The sequence below is a fragment of the Capsicum annuum genome, chromosome 7 (assembly GCF_002878395.1).
Source record: "Capsicum annuum cultivar UCD-10X-F1 chromosome 7, UCD10Xv1.1, whole genome shotgun sequence".
Classification (NCBI taxonomy): Eukaryota; Viridiplantae; Streptophyta; class Magnoliopsida; order Solanales; family Solanaceae; genus Capsicum; species Capsicum annuum.
Window position 1 is genome coordinate 222597535 of NC_061117.1, and position 20174 is coordinate 222617708.

The window sequence follows — 20174 nt, forward strand, 5'->3', positions numbered from 1 at the left end:
TGGTGGTGTGATCTTCTGGGTAATAGGGTGAGAAGAGGATTCTGGGAGCATAGGAATTGTAGAAGACGAGGGTGATAGAAATTTACCTGAAAAAGAAGAAGCTGCGTCCACCGCTGGTTCACTGTCGGAGTCGGATTGTGAGTTTGAGTTGGCCTGTAATTGTGCTGGAGAAGGACAAGATACTGAGCGAGACTCTACAGGTGTTTGGGCGTCTGTTTCTAATGGAATTGAAAGCTCTGGAGTGATGGAAAGTTTGGGTGTGGGATTCGAAGAATTTGAAATCATGATACTATCCCATTTTAGGTGAGGTGAGTTGAGGGCAATACTGGAGAACAACGTTTTGAAAGGGAAAACATCCTCAATAAATTGCACATCCCGAGATAGGTATACCTTTGCGGAAATAGGGTCAAAACATTGGTGACAATGATGAGATAAGGAAAACCCGAGATAGACACATGGGGTGGATTTTGGTTCAAGTTTATTTTTGGAGTATGGTTTAAGCCTTGGATAGCATAAGCAACCAAATATTCGCAGGGAGCTATACTCAGGCGATTTTCCAATTAGACGCTGGAATGGGGATTGGTTATCTAGTTGAGAGGTGGGCAAACGGTTAATGAGGTAGACGGTGTGATGACACGCATAAGACCAAAATTGGGGAGGAAGGGACGCCTCATGTAAGAGCGTTTTTGCAGTTTCGACGATATGGCGATGTCGTCGTTCTGCAAGTGCAACGCGTTGAGGCGTATATGACGGAGTAGAGAGGTGTTCAATGCCTTGAAGTGAGAGATAAGGGTCAAGACTTTTATATTCTCCTCCACCATCAGTGTACAGTGACAAAATTTTGGTGTCAAAGTGCTTTTCCATCATAGGATGAAATTTTTGAAAGATCTCTTTAACCTCACTTTTATTTTTTAATGTATAAAGCCAAGTATATTTTGTATATTGATCAACAAAAATACAATAATACAACTTCTTGTCAAGAGATAAGACTGGTGATGGACCCCATAAATCACTAAAGATTATTTGAAGTGGTTTAGAGCTGCACAACGATAATTGAGTAAAAAGGTGCCGATGAGCTTTATTAGATAAACAAGAATTACAATAAAAAGGTTTGTCTCGCTCATGAAATGGTAGCGAGAATTTATTTAAAATAAACCTAAGAACTCTAAAATGAGGATGACCCAAACGTTGATGCCAAGTAGTAAGAGGAGTGGATGTGGCAGTCACGTAAGCTTGGGGATATGAAACAGGCCACTCATACAAGCCATTGTTGGTCCGACCGTGCACCAGTGGTTTCCGCGTTTTCAGATCCTTCACAACAAAATCAAAGGGAAAAAATTCAATGGACTTAGAATTATCTTGACAAAATTTTGAAACAGAGAGAAGCTTGCGTTTAATAGATTGGGCACAAAGAGTGTGAGTTAGCTTAAAAACATTATTTGATGCATTTAATTGAGTAGAACCAGTGTGAGAGATGGGAATTTTGTTACCGTCACCCATGGATACATCCCTGCTACCGTGGTATGGTTATAGGTTATGTGGCTCCGTTGTGATGTGATGGGTGGCTCCGGAGTCGACTATCCATGGATTGGTGGCAGCAGTAAATCCAGTAGCATAGTTGGCTTTGGCTTCTAGGTGATTATGAGACTTCGAACGACAGTCATTGGCGGTGTGGCCAATCCTATTGCATAGTTGGCATCGAGTAACAATGTTTTGATTGGAGTTTGACTGCCATTGCGGTTTGGTGTTAGGATGTGAATTCTGGGGCCACTGTGGAGTAGTGTTAGGACGTGAATTCTGGTGCCATTGTTGAGAATTATCATTCTGCCGACGATTGTTATGGTTATTGGTATTGGATTTGGTGGGAGTAGCTACCGCAACAGTTATAGGACTGGAAAGTTTCTTAACATCTTCGTGACGAAGGAAGAGTTCATAGTCAGGTAGCTTCTCAAACAATTCCTATATGAGACAGCCGTATCACATACACATATGGCAGCAGAGATTTCACGAAATTCAGGACCTAGACCACTGAGTATCTTGACGATGAGCTCAGGATTGGACACAGGAGAACCAGCAGTGGCTAAATCATCCGAAAGGGACCGAATAGTGTGAAGATATTAGGTGATGGAGCGAGATTCCTTAGTGATGCGAGCAAGTTGATCATGTAGGCTGAAGACGCGGGTTTGTGATCTGTTTGCATAAGTGGTATGCAGAGCATCCCAAGCCGATTTGGATGAGTTGGCTGCAACAACGGTTGGAGCAATTGTGAGTTCAACAGATGCCATGAGGGCATTCTGGATGAGTTTTTCCTGACGGAACCAAGTTAAAAAAGCAAGATTAGGAGATACGTTGTTACCAATAGTGAGGGTGCGAGTAGGGGAAGGAGTGCTCCCGTCGAGATAGCCAAATAGATTGTAACCATACATAAGCATGGAGAATTGAGCTTTCCAGGTGGCAAAGTTGTGTCCACCATTGAGTTTGATGGGTAATTGGGACGCAGGGTTGAATTGAATAATAATGTTAGCACCCGTTGTGTTATCAGCATTGACAACTCTGGGATTGTTGCCACTGTTGGTGGCCATTGCTGCTATCTGCGTGAGGAAGAGAGAAGGGAAAAAAAATAGGATCGTTCTCGTTAGAGAGTATAGAGCTTTGATATCATATAAATGCAGAGTAAATGCTAGATAAAATTGTTATTGAAGAACGCAGAAAGCGTTTTAAATAGAGTTAAAGGGAAATAAGAAGACTCCTAGACAAACACTACTAACTATTGAAGGCAGTATCCTAAACAAAGTAGGATTGCAGAAACAATAATATTTACTGAACTAAACAATGAACTAATAACTGAACTAACTAAACAGGGGTTAATCATTTTGTGCCAATACTTATCATCGAGCAACTCCCCCTTGTCATACATAATATTTTTATTTGGAATTTTGATTTCTATCCAAGTTATATTACGTTTGAAAGACGCGACAATAATTATACAGAAAGTAACATGATATTATATAACCGGGTGAAATGATTCTTATTGGACCATACTACATAATTTTGTTCGCAAAGGGCGTTCAACTACCTAACATAAGATGATTAATAAATATTACACCGAAGTAATTAATTCTCTAAGGGCAACTCATAAATAGTTCTCCCAACATCGAAGTTACATTGACATACTAACAATAAACTAGAGAATTTTCAAGAAACCAGCAAATTAAGATAGAATGCTTGGTTTCTCCGCTTCAGCTTCTTCCATTCCAGCCATCGTATCATATAGTGGCCTATTTAAAGTCTCTGGCAAGTACACTACTAGTAAGCCTCCAGCAATCCCACATACTGCAAACACAGCAAATGGTATCCCACCCCCTAAAACAACCACTAGGGGCGCCAAAATCGCCCCCATTTGTGACGCCTGCGTTGCACATCCCAACGCAGCATTCCTCACCACGGTTGGGAACAACTCCATCGAGTACACGAATAACAAATTGTAAGTCCCAGCCATGCCAAATATCCCTAAAACTCCGCATACCATCCGAACCACCTTCCACGTCCCATGACCCTTCATCAAGGCTCCGGCTAGGCAGAAAATCCCGCTGAACCACATTGTCCATATTGCTAACGGCTTTCTACCAAGTCGGTCCAACACTAGTGCTGTTATCAAATAGGCAGGCATCTCAGCGACCGCGTTAAGGGTAACGTTGAGGTAAAGGTTGGTTCCGAGGTTGACAGCATTCAGACTTAACCCGTAATAGACAACTGAACAAAAGAAGTTAATAGCCACTGCTAAGAACAACCGGAATCTCGTCAAAGGAAGCCTCAGTACATCTAGTAAGGATCCATTTGGCGCTTCCTTGGACTCGGATTGAGTATCAGGAGAGTCATCATCATTCACTTCATTATCGAGGGCAAGAACAACACCATCAGGGAGGTGCTTGCCATTGGATTTAGCGATTGTGCGCATGATCTTCATGGCTTCATCCACTTTCCCTCTCACCAGGCACCAACGAGGTGACTCGTGGAGGAAAGGAAGTACTAAGATAACAAGCATAACAGATGGAACTGATGAAGCAATGTAGAGAGATCGCCACGATTGGAAGAAATAAGCAATGGCCGATAGCATTGCTATACCGGCAGAGAAAAAATAGAAAGTGGACATTCCAGCTACGCCACGCCAGGACTGGCCAACGGGTTCAGTAGCAAGAACAAATGCACACAGGCCAGTCCCGCCCGTGCTGAAACCGGATAGAAGGCGGATTAAGGTATATGTCCAATAATCCGTAGAAAATGCGGTTAAACAACCAAAGACTGCATTCAAAATGCAAACTATAGTGAGAGAGCCTTTTCTTCCCAATTTGGAATCTGATAGATGTCCAAATACTCCAGCACCTGAAAAGAAAAGAAAAAAACAAGTTGTCAGTGTCACAAAATTTTCTCAACATTTCTAAGTTAGTCATATCAAGACTAACCAATCACTCATCTATGTTGCTCGGACTCTCTAAAATATCGGTGAGTGCATATTAGATACTTCAAAAGTAGTGCATTGTGAAGATATTGATACAGGCGCAACAATACTTATAGAGAGTTCAAGCAACATAGTAATCAATACATGAAGCTAGCTAGTAATCAAAAGTAGTGCATTAATTTGGAAGTGTCACAAAGTTTTCTAAAGCATTTCTAAGTTATTCATATCAAGTCAAACACCATCACTAATCTTATGTTGCTCAGAATCTTCGAAAATATTGACTGGGTTTGTATTGAATACTCCAAAAATAGTGCATTTGAAGATTCTGGCACTCGGCAATACTTTTGAAGAGTTCGAACAGCATAATTACCAATACAAAAGTGAGGAGATCTTGCTCAGTGTTTGCATTAATTTTTCAAATTTGTAGCAGTAAAATAGTAAACAAACCAAATTATGTTACCGATCTACACTTCTTTTAAAGAGAAGTAAATTTTAGTACAAGGATGAAACAGCTACCCTAATTTCAAGTTTATGAGTGTGAAAAAGACATATATTACTCATTCTGTATAAATTGTTTATATATATTAAGTGAACTTTAAACAAAAAAATAAAAGCCTGAGCAATGTTATTGAGTTTTGTCGAACATGTATGACGAACGGTAAATCCGTCCCTGATTATGCTATCCGTTTAATTTTTACAGTTGTAATTTGATTAGCAAGAAACAAAGAGTCTTGGATTAAAAAGATAATCGTAGAACTAGCTAGTGTGTACATATGTACATAACTATATGAACGTATCATTAAGAGTAAAATGGGAGTTGTCGGTAGAGGGCGAATTCAAGATTTAAATTTTGTGGTTTTCTTCCATTAAACAAAAATGAAATAAAAATAGTACTTAAAGGGATTTAAATCTACAACTAAGAGGCCAATGAAACCTTTACAAGTCCCTCTGCATTACTAAACCAACATCCTACTTTATTTATGGATTCTCAATATATATAGTTCTTACATATTTATCAGATTTCTCAATATAAATGCAAGATCCACATGCATGAAAGTTACTGAAACCCCCACCCAACCCCCTAAATTCGCTCTGCTTGTCACATGAATTCGTATTAGTCGAGTTTCAATGGGTATAAGACACCGGGTGGAAGAAAAAAAAAACTAGTAAGAGCACTATTTGGTGGTGCGTGCATCATACAACAATAAGCACGTGTCATTATGCATGTTAAAATATACAACGTGTCATAACAAGTGAGGGTAGATCTAAATAAAATTGACAGCAAGTCAAAAGAAGCCGCTTGTCGTCATCATAATTTTGATAAGGATTGCTCATGTCTTGGAATAATAATAATAATAATAGTGCTATTTAATTATTAATTTTTTACTGTACTAGTTGAAGATGAAGTGATTCTGACCAATAAAAATGACAAGACTAAGCTTTTCTATATTTTATTTTGAGTACTTGATAATTCAACCAAACTCCATCCACCTAACACCTCCAATCCTCCATGTTCCAGAGTTGTCGTTTTAAACTTTTTAAAAAATAATTTAGCAGAATTTCGTATGTGTAATTTTTTATTATTTAAAATTAAATAATTTTACTTATTACAAAAATTTTTAATGAAGTATAAAAAATTTAAATTTCATATTTATTTTTAAATTATTCAAATTTTCTTAAAATCATATAATTCTTAAATTAATAAAAAATATATAATTTATTATAATTATTTAATTAATTTTTTAACTCTTAAATATTAGAAAAATAATGAAAAGATAATTTTATTTAAAATAGAGACTTTTAATAAAGGATAAAAAGTTCAAACAATATTTCTAAGGTTCTTCACACTTTTAATATAGTATAAATATAGATAAATGGATTATAGTAATTACACTAACAATATAATTTATTTATAAATTTTGCAAATCATTTTCTTTCTTAACCTATGTGCTTATTTAAACCCCCCCTATAATCTATATAAATTATAAATTAATCCCCACGTCGATGGACAATGAATTATTTGATCTTTTTTATATAATTCACTTTTTATGGACTACCTCTAAAGATAATTAGATTAGAATTTATCTTGATTCATGTTGTTGCCATCCTGATTCATAATTTACAAGATAATTAAGCTCCGATCTTATATTATTTACATACACTTTTAGATTTGATTTATTATTTTCCATTTCACATAATGAAAGACGGGAGATTCGGATCGAGGTAGCATATTCTTCAATATTAAATATCTATATTGGGGGTTAGTTGAAATTAAGAAAAAGGATATTCTAAATCTAAAAATATATACTACTGTATCCCATTAGTATTTTTCACTTGTCCTGTCAGTCCTGACATTTCTTTTTATTTGCCCTCAAAATATAAATCATATAAAAAAAAGTTAGATTGCATTAGATAAAGTCATGTGACCTAGTCAAATAATTGTACATTTCTGATTTACATTGTCCTCTATCTTCATCTTCTTTTTTTTTTTTTGTTTCTCATAATTTAAAATAATTGAGCTTGACCTATGATTAACAATAGGTTATAAGCAGACAAAAATTTGGCAGCAATATTATTCATCCTAGTCAACTTTGTACATACAAACTGACAAAATAAACGACAAAGTTATCAGGATACGGATGCATTTGTGTGGTAAATAAAAATAGACATGCCAAAATGTTTTAGCAAAATAAATAAGTTATGTCTGTGGAAGGTGTAGAACATGTACTAGTTACAGCTCTATAATATGTGGTCACAAAAATAAGCATATATTGAGATGATGACTTTTAAGTAAAACTGTAAATATTTAGTCAGAATTTTAGTTTATTAGAATCACAATTTTTTTTACATAATAAATTATTTGTATATATTTAACATATATACAAATTAAATTTTATTAATCTATCATTACTTACATGCAATATACATTAACTTTAAAACTCTACTGAGAAGCATATTATATTGTCCACAAGTTCAATGGCATGTGCTTTTCCTTCCAGAAAATGAAGCTTAAATTAGTTTTAATCAAATAAGAATAGCTTAAAAAACTATAGTAAGTATTAAACAAATTGCCAAAAGACAATTTCAGGATTACTACAGCTCCATATACTACTGTCACTACTAAGAAAAAAAATGCACCATTCTGCACTAGAAAATATTAAATTAGCTACTCAAATTTATCGGTAATCCCCAGTTAATCTACCACTAAATAGCTCTTAGTCATTTAACTTTTTTATTAATCCTTAGCTAAATAGAATTAGCACAAGATTTTTACTGTTTAGCTATAAAATTTTATTCATCGCTAATTCCTTATTTTCTGATTAAACTCTGTGTTAATTTAACCTTCTTCATTAATTTATCAAACTAATCAAAATCCAAATTTTAATTATTTTTCAACTCCTACCACCCACGAACATGAGTAGAGTGTACGCAGTCTGAACAACGACTTTAGAAGTGAGGTAGAGCGTCTGTTTTCAATAGACCCTCGACTGAAGATAACCCACAGTCCAGAAAAAAGATGTAATCGAGATACAAAAGAAAATAACACAATAACATATCATAATGGAACAATGCTACCACAAAATAATACTACTAGAGATCTACCAAAAATTTCTAAATATTTATTAACAACATACCTATCATGCAGCCAGCGAAAAATAAGGATTGAACAAGCCCAACTTTATATTTGTGTCCACAAATTAATCCAAATTCTGAAACGGTCGAACTTTTAACTCCACCGGTCCATTCCCATGAACCCGGTTCAAGTCCACATACAGTTTTTACGGTTGAATCACACCGGTTCGTTAAACAACGAAACTCCGGTTCACGGTCCGCAAAAATCATAACCATTGTATGTATACCTTCTAATGCCCAAGCTAAACTTGTTAATATGAAATGACTAAATTGCCACCACCCAAATTCACCACAATATTTTTCTAACATTTGATCCATTGTTACTTTTTTTGGTTTCGAATATCCATCCGCTGGTGCTCTCTGCACCAGCGGATGGATTAACGGTGACATAACGTCACCGTTAGGAGACATGGTAGATGAATTTGACATTTTTTTGAATTTTTTTTTTGGTTAGGGATTATTGAAGGGATTGGTGGCTATTTATATGCGTTGAGTTTTTCTCACTTTGTTTATGAGAAGGAGAAAGAGGAGCAGCCATCTTTTTTTATTTATAGTATCGTTGATTTTGGATTAGGATTAGGACAACTATGATTATGAAAATGTTTCGGACAGGGTTAGGTGTTAATTAAGGATGTTTTGTGAAAAAGATTTTATTTATTTATTTATTTATTGGACAGTTCGATTATTTAGGCTGACATGCTATTATATTTACTTTTTAATGGGTTTATTAAAAATAAAAATTAATATAAAATATAATTTACTAAGATGTTATTGAAAATTGAGAAATATTAAAAAGAACTGCAAATTAAGGTTGTAAAAAGAACTTTTTTTTAATGGAAACAAGATTATTTCAATAAAACAAAATTTATTTCAACACAGCTCACAACGTTGTAATTTGTTATTATCATTTAAATTGATTATATGTATTGTTTATTTCAAGATATGTTATTATTGGGTACAAAAATGCACAAATCATGTGACTTTGTATTATGACTCATTAAACTTTTGGCTTTAAAGGCTTGTTAGCCTAAAAGTTTGTTAATCCTTATCTAATTCTCCGTTGTGAGCGTCATGATTTTATTTTCTTTATTTTATATTGCTCATGCTATAAATTAAATTTCTAAGGATCTTATTATGCTGATTAAATATTATTGACATATTTATATTACACTTATGGGTGTGACTTTAGGGGTGTAACAAAGTGATTAAGAATAATAAGATTTTGGATTCAAATTTTAGAAGACGGCAAAAAACAAAAAAAAAAGAAATGTGTTATAAATGTATTTACATTATAATAAATGTCTATCAAGATCTACTTTGATATCTATTAAGACTAGGAGGGTTTTGTTCATTGTATTGACAATCTTATGATTTCTCTCCAGAGAAATAAGAATCACTCTCTCAATCTCTCTACTTTCTTTTTGTTTTTATTATTTTATAACACGTTATCAACACAAGACTCTGTCAAACAAGGTGAGATTATAAATCTGAAGAATTTCAAGGTTAGTAATTCTTTATATTATCTTTTTTCTGCTACTACTAATATAATTATTATTGGATTTAAGGAAAAAATAATTGGTTTGGAACCATTTATATATTAAATTTATTTCTCAAGAACAATATTATCAAAAGGGATGATAATATGTTGGGTTCAAGTTCCATCAAAATAATGGGTGTTTGATGAAAAGTCATGAAATTCGATCCATTGAATATACTCCATTCCATGAAGTGGATGTAGTAGCAATATTTTATAAGTCTGAAATATGACAACCTACTTCATTCTTGAGGTATATGTGGTAGCAGTGCATAATATGTCTGAAAGAAGACAAGTGATTGAATGCAGGAATATACGCGTGAAGGGACAATATGATAATGATCATCAAAAGTGATGATATTTTCACACGCTTATATGATTATAAGATATGCTAAAGAAAAAAAAATATCTACATCATATGTATGCCTCGATTTGCTATATTCCATTCTTGGTAAATGAGAAGCTTATCAATGCAAACGGGTACTTGATTGTGATTGTATCACAACTCACCTCCTAAAGAGGTTGAATAATTTTGAAATCGACTTCTAAATTAGTAAATCTGAAATTTATTCATGTAATTGTAAATCTGAAATTTACTAAAGAAAAAGTACATGTCATGGTAAATTTGTAGTTTACTAGAATAAAAGTTCATAAATTGATATGAACAATTGTGACATCTCAAAGATGTGCATGTATTGAAGAACTAGAAGATTCTTCAAGAATTGTTTATGTCGTTTGTTCTCATGATAAGTTGGTTGGATCAACTAATATTGGGATTGGATCCCTTCAAATCTGAAAATTATAAAAGGTGAATAAGGGCCCGTTCATCTATCTTGTGATATGTTGAAAAGATGCATCAATAAGATGATCACATGTTTGCTCAGTAAAATTGAGTTAAGAACATAATTTTCAGATTGTGCAATCAAGAAAGTTATCTTGATGATGATGGTTTGGCATTGAATGCCTTCGATAAATAGCTAAACCATTATTAATGAGAATAAAACTTCATGTATTGGTCTAAAATATGATATATTGCAATAGCATTTGTCTGCATTAGACCAATAAATTATAATTATTTCTTCCCTCTAAATTGGTTCAAGGTCGGGAACCAATTATTCCATATAATAATTTTGATGTGCGGTATACGATTAATGAATATACCATAACGTACAAAGATGGATTCCTCAAAGAAGTAAAGGATGTATGTTAGTTTTCCTAAATAAGAGGGAGATTATAAGCGCTGTGAAATATGTTAGAAATTATCATCATATCCTCATCGGAAAGATAATTCAAGTCAAATGTTGAAAGCATCTCATATTAAGCGCAAGTGCTCTTATTTTGTGTTCCTAAAGGACAAAATCTATGCATGCGTGAAGCGTGGTAGACTGATCGGCTCCAAATGAAATAGTCCTTGAAAAATAAGGAGCAAATAATCATAATAAGAAGGCAATGAACTCTTGAATAGCCTACGACATACCACTTCATGAAACCTTATGAGAGGTTCATGTACCTGAAAATAATGAAGTGATGAGATCTCAAATGTTATGTCGCATTGTGAACCGATACAAAAGATATATTATCAATATCTTTGACACAATATTGGTGCAATATTGTGAAAGATTACGAGGATCTGAATTCTACGTTTATTTAAGCATGCTGACGTAGAAACATTTATCAAGTAATATGAGAGAATGCATTTTGGTAAGCGTAATACTTATTTTGATTTGCAGTCCAGACACTTGAAGATGTCACTCATGAAATGTTAAATATTGTCATTTGACAAAACTTATATGAAAACATTTAAGGATTCAAACTGCTTGAAGCATATAAAAGTTTTTGGGAAACTTATTTATAATCCTTATATTGTATAAGCTTATTGCTTAAAACATTATTGGAACTCTTGGAGAGTTTTCAAAGCAATAGATTATTTGCTGAATTCCGAATATATCGAATTGAATTGGTTATGAAGTATCATATCTTAATACAATTGATGCACTCATGTACCTTGCAAAAACTACAAGACCCAATATAGCTTTTTGCTTAATTTGTTGGCAAGGTATATTTCTACTCCTACTAGGAGATATCGAAATAGGATAAGACACATGAGTTTATTTTATTCTAAAGATTGCAGTCCCGATCTTACTGGTCATGCTGGTGTTGGGTACTCATCTAACCCGCATAAATCTCGGTCTCAAACATACAATGTGTTCACATGTGGGGATACCGTCATATCTTGGAGATATACAAAACAGACTATCGTAGCCCCACTTCATCGAATCATGCTGAGATAATAGCTATTCATGAAGCAAGCCGAGAATGTGTATGGTTGAGGTCCATGATACATCTCATTCGAGAAAAATGTGTTGTGAAATATGACAATCTACCCACAATCTTATACAGAGATAATTCAGTATACATAGCACATCTTAAGGGAGGATTCATAAATAGAGATAGAACGAAACACATTTTGCCAAAGCTTTTCTACATATATGAGCTACAAAAGAATAGTGATATTAACGTGCAACAGATTCGTTCAACTGACAATGTGACTGATTTATTCACCAAGTCCTCTCCAATTACAACTTTTAAGAAGATGGTGCACAAGATCGGGATGCAAAGGTTCAAGGATGTTCTCATTAAGGGAGTTAATATGCGTTGTACTCTTTTTCCCTTACGAGGTTTTGTTCCACTGGGTTTACCTTGAAAGGTTTTTAATGAGGCAACCGAAATGCGTATTATTAGAGATGTGTACTCTTTTTCCTTCACTAGATTTTTTTTCCTACTGGTTTTTTCTAGTAAGGTTTTAACGAGGCACATTATCTACTAATTAGACATTCAAGGGGGAGTGTTATAAATGTATTTACATTATAGTGAATTTCTATCAAGATCTACTTTGATATTGTCACACCCCCCTGTTTTCCACCGCATCCGACCCCGCTAGGGAGTTGGTTTTAGAGAAAACGGTTTTTTCCGATTAAAGTGACGTTTTGAAAAGGGATTACTTTACTTACAGAGTCGCCACTTGGAATTGAGTTTGGGTGTTCCAAGTCACCTTATTGAATCCCTATTCAAAAGGAAATGACTCTTCAATTTTTTATTTTTTTCGTCTGCGAACTAGAAATCTGGATAAGGAATTCTGTTGACCGAGGGAAGGTGTTAGGCACCCCTCGAGTCCCGTGGTTCTAGCACGGTCGCTTTAATGACTTACGTCTGGCTTAAATTATTTTTTTTTTTTTTGGATTTATAATATTTGTTAACCTAAAAGTTGTTTGCCTCCCGCTTTTAGTTTATTTTGAAATTATTTATTATATTGACGTGTGGCTTACCGATAGTAGTACTTTTCGGCCTCACCACAAATTTTGGTACGTTTCTCGCGCCTTTATGGCATTTATGAGTCGTCCCTATTTTCCTAATCTAAATAAGCACCTAATGGGTTTAAAACCTACCCAACCCAATTCAGTTGTCTTCAAATAGTAAATTAATTTAATTATAACGAATGGTCGGTAGCAGGGCTTTCCAACTTCATCGTCAATTTTCACTGGTATATTAAAACTATTTAAAACTCTTGTATTAAATTTGTGAAAAATTAAGTTTAAAATTTTTTTGTCAAGGTACATTACTGTATCCTTAACTTTTCAATGTCTCGTAAACGATTCGTAGGCCGCATTCTTAAATGAGATGAACATTTTAAAATGTGCCTAAAGTTCGTTTAACGTTAAAGACATTCATTCCCAGAAACAAATTATTGAAATATGAGGACTCGATGTCATATAATGAACTAGTACTTGTGGCAATTAGATATTATTCGAAAAAATATTTCAACTTAAAGATCAGAATCCTGGAGTATGTGATATATATATATATATATATTTTACAACTAACATTAACGAAAAATATTGTAAATTTAAACACACAGCCATTACCGAAAGCATCACAACCAATTTTTTCATATCTAAACTAGAATGATTAATTAATAAAAAAATTGTAGTCTCCTGAGGTCCGTATACATAATCTTAAGATTCCATTTGTTGTACAACTCACTGATTTACAAACCTAATGAAACTTCAAAATTTTAATTTTTTTTTTACTTAAACAAATAAACAAAATTTGAAAACCTAACATTATATGTATTAATATATTTCAAAATGTATTAACAGTGATTGAAATGTTGTTATTTTCTCATTTGATTTTCGTCTATGAAATATTTAAAAAAAAAATGGCAACTTTCCAAACATGCACACATATAGGATGAAGAATATTCACGCAATATGCTAACGAAATGAAATTAAAAGAAAGAAAAATTGGAGAAAAATTAATGACACATTTAAGAATTATACAGTATCAACTAAGCATCTCGTTAAATTTTTTGGATCATTGATCAATGCTAACATTTTATAAGCCACAATATTCATGTCCGTACATACTTACTAAATGGATTAAAATGATCTCAGAGACGTATGTAAATATGTTGGAATGCAGTTCATATCGACATGAAATCATGCAATTTGTTTTGTTCATGCTTTGATTCACAACTAAATTTGTAAAATAAGTAGTACAAGATGAGATCAAATTACGTATGACAAACTAAACCAAATACAGAAGCAAAAACTACGTTACCGGAAACTCGACAAGCCTCGAACTCAAACTCGCTCCTTCTTTTCTTTCTCTTTTCTATTCAAACTTCTCCAGTGATGTTTTTTTTTCTCTTGTTTTTCTTTTCTTCTTTTTTTTTTCAGGTTTTTGTAAGTTTCCCTTGGTTTCTTTCTCCTCTATCTCTCTTTTCTCACTTTTCTTTTTGTTTTTTGAGTTCCTCCCCCCCCCCCCCCCCTTTTCATCTTTTTAAATATATATTGTGTGTTATATCGTGTGTGTGTGTTTGTGTTACAGGAAGATTGGCAGATAATGGGGGAGAAGTTTTGTGAAAGTGGGACTTGTGGGGTGGTTTGGGTAGTTTAGGTTTCTTCTCTTTTTTTTCTTTTTATTAATATAAAAATTAAAATAATAAAATCTACTACAAAATAAATTAATTAGCTAGTCTTAGGAATATGACTAAGAAATATTAATATCACCTTTTTTATTAAAGTTGAAAAAAAAAACAATTTTTTTAAATAAATAAACGATAAAATAGAAACTTATTTTAAAATGTGACTCTATTTTTTGTAGTTTTCAAAATTTTTAACGAACCTCAAAAATAAGATAAATTTAAAATGCCTAAAAATAGTAAAATAAAAAAAATAATTGAACATTAAAATGGTATAAAAAATATTAGGTTTGGGTCAAAAATTAGGTGTTTACATATATCTATTAGGATTTGAAGCATCCGTTTTTTACTCAGATTAGGAGTAAATTTTCCCTATAAATAGAGGGATTTTGTCCATTGTATTGACAATCTCATAATCTCTCTCAAGAGAAGAAATAAGAATCGCTCTCTCTATTCTCTCTACCCTTCTTCTTGTTCTTTATTATTTTATAACAAAATGATAAATTTTCATCTCTTTTAAGCCTTGATAGATAAAAAAAACATTATTATAACAAATTGTAGCTTCGTATATTTTCAAAAGCATTATGAGAAAGACAAAAAAAGAAGAAAAAAGAAACTCTCTCATCTTGATTAGAGTGACAATGACATTGATTAGAGTTTGTATTTGGACACTCATCTAGCAGTTGATTGAGGTAATTATATAAATCTTTCATTTTTCTACTGAAAAGTGATTAATTCACATTAAATATAATGTAATTTCCTTTTAAGGATTAAAACAGAATCTGACATAAACAAATAAGGAAAATCATTATTAAGGGAGAAAATTTTACTAAATAGAAGTAATATGCATCTTAATTCCTTTAGATTTTGAGTTGGTAAGTCTTAATGAAATTACTCTAATTGGACCCTACAAAGGATTTGGTCTTATAAAGCAATTTGCCATATAGACAAGTAGTATTATTTTGGCCCCCTAAATTTGTTAGATACTTTAATTTTGCCAAACTAAAATTTGTACTATTTAGTAATTTTTTCAACATCCCTAAACTGTGCTTATTAAACACCTTTTGCTGATGTGTCAAAGAGCGTGTTTTTGACTTCTTACCATAGTGTAAAAAGCCTAAATTGTATAGTTTGCTGCCGGAAAATGTCTCTTGAGTAAAAAGTGATAGTATACGTAATACGTTATGTTAGAGATATCATGATTCATGTCCCTAACAAATTAATAGATCCTTGTTTCGGTCAAAATAAAAACAATATCTAAATACTCTTTATTAAAACTAATGGGATTAATTGGTGTTAGAGTTGCCTTATATACCCAACATCTCTCATGTTCTGTCGAAGCAGGATTTGGTTAGGATATCACAACCCTTACCTTGTTTTTGTTTCAGTTCAAAATTTGGTGCTGACTGTCTTCACTGAATATTGTGCAAGAAAAATTCTAAGCCAAGGGACCAACAGATGAACACAATGACAGATGTGTATAAACAAAAATAGTTTGTGATACATGAAATTTATCTATTGAACACTAAAACTATATGATAAGACAAAAGGCTATTTCATCTGTTTCCCAACTGGTGATTTGCTAGAACTAGCTCTCCACCATTTTTCAGTGCCAAGCAGATGCTGAGATTAGGTTCCTCTCCTTCCATCCCAACAACATAGCACCATCTTTCTCCACCAGTGTATAATGCTCTGAGTAACACCTCAATAGGCTCTTTATCACCGAATTCACGTAAGAGCTCAGAGGATACTGATGGAACCCTGCCATTGTTAACCTCAGCTTCCATTTGCCTAATAGTTCATGGCGTTCCACTCTTTCCTTGCCCTCGCATGCTATGACGTTAACTATATCCCTTGCCAAGCAATGCTGCTCCACATTGATCCTCTCCTTTCTGTCCCTTTCTAACGTCACATCTATGGACTCGAACATTGCAGAATAGTAGTCTAGAGCTTCTAGAAATCGAGGGAAAAAGGGAGCTGTGTTTGTGTTTGATTCTTGTTCCACCAAAGTAACAACCTTGGGAGAAAAAAATTTCACCATCCTGAGAAGTTCATCCCTTGGGTTAGTCACGTCAACGCTCTCATCCGGTGTGTGGTGAAGTGCCAAAGGGAAGTTTACTGCCAGAGCCTCACCAGGCCTCACATCAAGCATATCCCTGGTAACTTCAGAAGCGAAAACTGGCACCGCATGAAACTCAATCGGAATGTTGAATTTCGCAGAAATTGCTGCAAGACGTTTCCCCACTGCTGTCAATCCATCTCCCCGGGCATATTTTGAAACTGGATCGTCAATACCTGTAATACGTACATAAGGGGCACCGCTAGGCCTGGCAGCAAGAGCTTGAAGAAGAGTCATCCATTGAGTCCCTTGTGCAATTTGGAAGTCTATAATGTGGATGCGATCTTCATTTCTGCATGCTTCTGCTATTGCACCATTTGCAGCCATGTAACCGAACTTTAGATAAGGGCATATCTCATATAGGATATGCATGTAGGAAAGCAAGTCCCTGCCAGCTGGTTCCTTACATCTTAGAGCCCGGTAAATATTGGTTCCGGAACCATCTTTTCTTGCTACTAGCCCTTCTACTATGTAAGCACCGAGACGCTCGATTGGATCTCCAGTAATGGACACAGCATTTCTTGCCTTGGCAATCAATTGCTCAAAATCATTTAAGTTATTCTCAGCAAGAGCTCTGGCACACGCAATAAGCAGCTGCTTTAGGTTGCCAGAAGGAATTCCCTGCACGGGAAAATCCTCCATTGCTTTGTGCCGCTTCTCACTTTGAATTCTATTGCCTGATATGCCAAAGATGGGAACAGGTGATGGCTGTGAACCAATTCTACGCAAAACCTGGCCATCTTGGCTCCACATCCCTGAACTCTGACCTGATGTCTGTGGCTGCTGAATTTCCCCTGCTGAGGGACTGGATGTTGTAGCTTCTTCTGGACCCATTAAAGCAGTCTCCAATTGCAGCAAAGCATGTTTCACGTTGTGACTATGATTTGCATACTGGAGTAAGGAAGTTTCACCGGAACAAACCAGTAGACTGTTCTGGCGGAAATCTGGAGAGGGGCTAGGCCTACGGAAATAATGACTATAATCCAGCGAGGAATTACTGGAACAACTAGTTCCTGAAATATTTTCAGTAGAGCTGTGCTGCTCCAGGCTATCACTTAAAGTGGTTGGAGTACCAGGATCAAAATAGTTTACAAATGGAGAATTCGGAGAATATCCCGAATCAAATTTCAACGTTCCCAACAGCCTATTAGGTATCGAAGGAGTAGTAGTCTTAGAGTACGCGTATGACAAATTTGCACCAGTCACACCATATCCATACAAATGGTGTGATTCCATACTATATGGCTATCATTAGCTCCTCTAAGCGACAAATTGTTCCCAGTACGCACACTTTTAACAGATAGAATTCGTTAAAATATCAACCTGCAGAAGATACAAACAAGCATAAATCAATTTGACAGCCCTTAATTGATAGGAAAACACAGTTTTCTAATGAATTAGAGAAACAAAAAATACAAATTCAAGCACACGAAGCATAGTTATTGCTCGTTGCACGATTTTACCAGGCGAAAAACGATACTCTATCATGTGATATTAACAATAGTATGCAACACTTGCAATAAACAAGATGCAGTTTTTATGTGTAGCAACAATTAGATTGAAATCACAAGTTCACAACCAGATTTACCAAATAGAACCTAAATATGGACAACCATGATCTTCAGGATTTTCAAAACATAACAGATACGTTTAACAACAACAACATGCAGTGTAATCCCACAAACGGGCATCTATATTCCTTGAAGACATAAATAATTAATTTATAAACTGTTTAACTTGAGCTTCGCATTTACCTCTGATAACAATATAGCTACACAAATATTATGACATGTTTAAAGTCATGACATGTATATAGCCACAAGTTTCGTAAATCTTATAACTAAACTAGGTCAATCTGAAGTAGCAACTACTGGAAAGCAGCTGAAAATTTTCATTTGATGACTTAAGATGATAAACTATTAAAAAAGAAAACCTTTGTAGCAGGGAAACCTTTTTAAGCTACAATCAGGTAACAAATAGCTTAGTTCAAATTGTATTTTTCTTAAGAAATACCGTTAAATATGTCCAAATTATTTAGTTCACATCACAATAACTTAGAAGAACTAGAATCCCGAACCCATAAATTTTCATGTCAAATTCACAAGTTTATTACTATTCATAAGTCATAAACTAATCAAAAAGAGTTTATAATAGGGGTATAATTATCAGACTAGCAGAGCACCCAAGTTCGGCTAAGTGATCAATAAAATGAGTATAGAATCACAACGTGTCAACCTTAAATTCCAATATAGGCAAAAATAGTACTAAGTAAAAATACTAGGTAAGATAACTCCTAGTTTTAGTGGATAGAGTTAATACGTATTACTCGTGGGAGCCTACAGGTAGTTTAGTATCGTTGATCTAATCGAACTGCACGCAAACTAACCACAGCAATTTATAGAAAAGAGAGAGAGAACAAAATCAACACTATTCAAGAAAAAAAAGTCGAAAATGAAGAATTAACAATACCTGGCAAATAAAATCACAAAAAAGGCAAAACTCAAAATCCTTCAGCTTGTTCACCAAGAAAAAAATAACTGCTGACTCTATTAGTATGAATATTTGAGAATTATTAATTAATTTTAGAAAGAGTAATTGAGCAGCAAAATGTGAAGTTGGTGGTTATATTTATATAGTAAAGAAAGGGAGGAGGAAGAGAGTCAGAGACGGAAGTTTGAATTTTAACGGGGGAGAGCTGACCCTTTGATGTTATGGTACGGAGTTGAATGAAGGTTGAATTTGACGGAAGGCGTGACGGAATATTTATATTTAACGGAAGGTTTCGCCGACCATTAATTTCAACAATTGCAGAATGTTCCGCGAAATATTTCAACGCTTTAATTATGCTTAATGTGTATAATTATATCACATTAACTAATCGCTCTCATTTCAAATAATTGTGTTTGTTGCTAAAAATAGTTATTTTAATTCAAGGGTCTTATTTATGAAATTTTACAAAATTTACCGTGTCTTTTAATGCTATAATATTTAAATTTATATTTTTAAAATATAATTAATAAGACTGATTTAGTAAAATAAATATCTGATAAATATTTTTTAAAGAATAATGTCAAGTTAATAAGGATTAAATAAAATGAAACGGGGGAAGTAATTGAATACTAGATATATTTGTCCTATACTATAAATTTTACGTAATTTATCATGTAAGACACGTATATTTGTTTATTTAATTTTATGATAATTTGAGAATCTATCAATGCACACCCAAAATTAAAAGCTACACATGATAGCTGAGACTAACTCTGAATTAATGAATATGTTTATGTATTAAGATCTTGAGTTAATAGTCCTATTATTTATGTGACGTTGTTTCCTTTCAATTAGTTCCATAAAGAATCAAACTTTTTTATATTTAATACTAATTTAATTTAAATTTTACATTTTAATCTTTTATATATATATATATATATATATATATATATATATT

General features: G+C 33.8%; 2 protein-coding genes across 2 annotated transcripts; both read right to left on the bottom strand.

Moving 5' to 3' along the window:
• Positions 1-2982: 2982 nt before the first annotated feature.
• On the bottom strand, positions 2983-8682 carry LOC107878736 (organic cation/carnitine transporter 4). Its single transcript, XM_016725841.2, has 2 exons — positions 8095-8682; positions 2983-4383 (listed from the first exon to the last, which is right to left on the bottom strand). Exons 1-2 carry the CDS (start codon positions 8519-8521, stop codon positions 3212-3214), a joined length of 1599 nt encoding a protein of 532 aa, XP_016581327.1. The 5' UTR covers positions 8522-8682; the 3' UTR covers positions 2983-3211.
• Positions 8683-16066: 7384 nt separating this feature from the next.
• LOC107878738 (scarecrow-like protein 21) lies at positions 16067-19457 on the bottom strand. Its single transcript, XM_016725842.2, has 2 exons — positions 19196-19457; positions 16067-18049 (listed from the first exon to the last, which is right to left on the bottom strand). The coding sequence occupies exon 2, from the start codon at positions 17960-17962 to the stop codon at positions 16214-16216; it is 1749 nt and encodes a 582-aa protein (XP_016581328.1). The 5' UTR covers positions 17963-18049; positions 19196-19457; the 3' UTR covers positions 16067-16213.
• Positions 19458-20174: the final 717 nt, after the last annotated feature.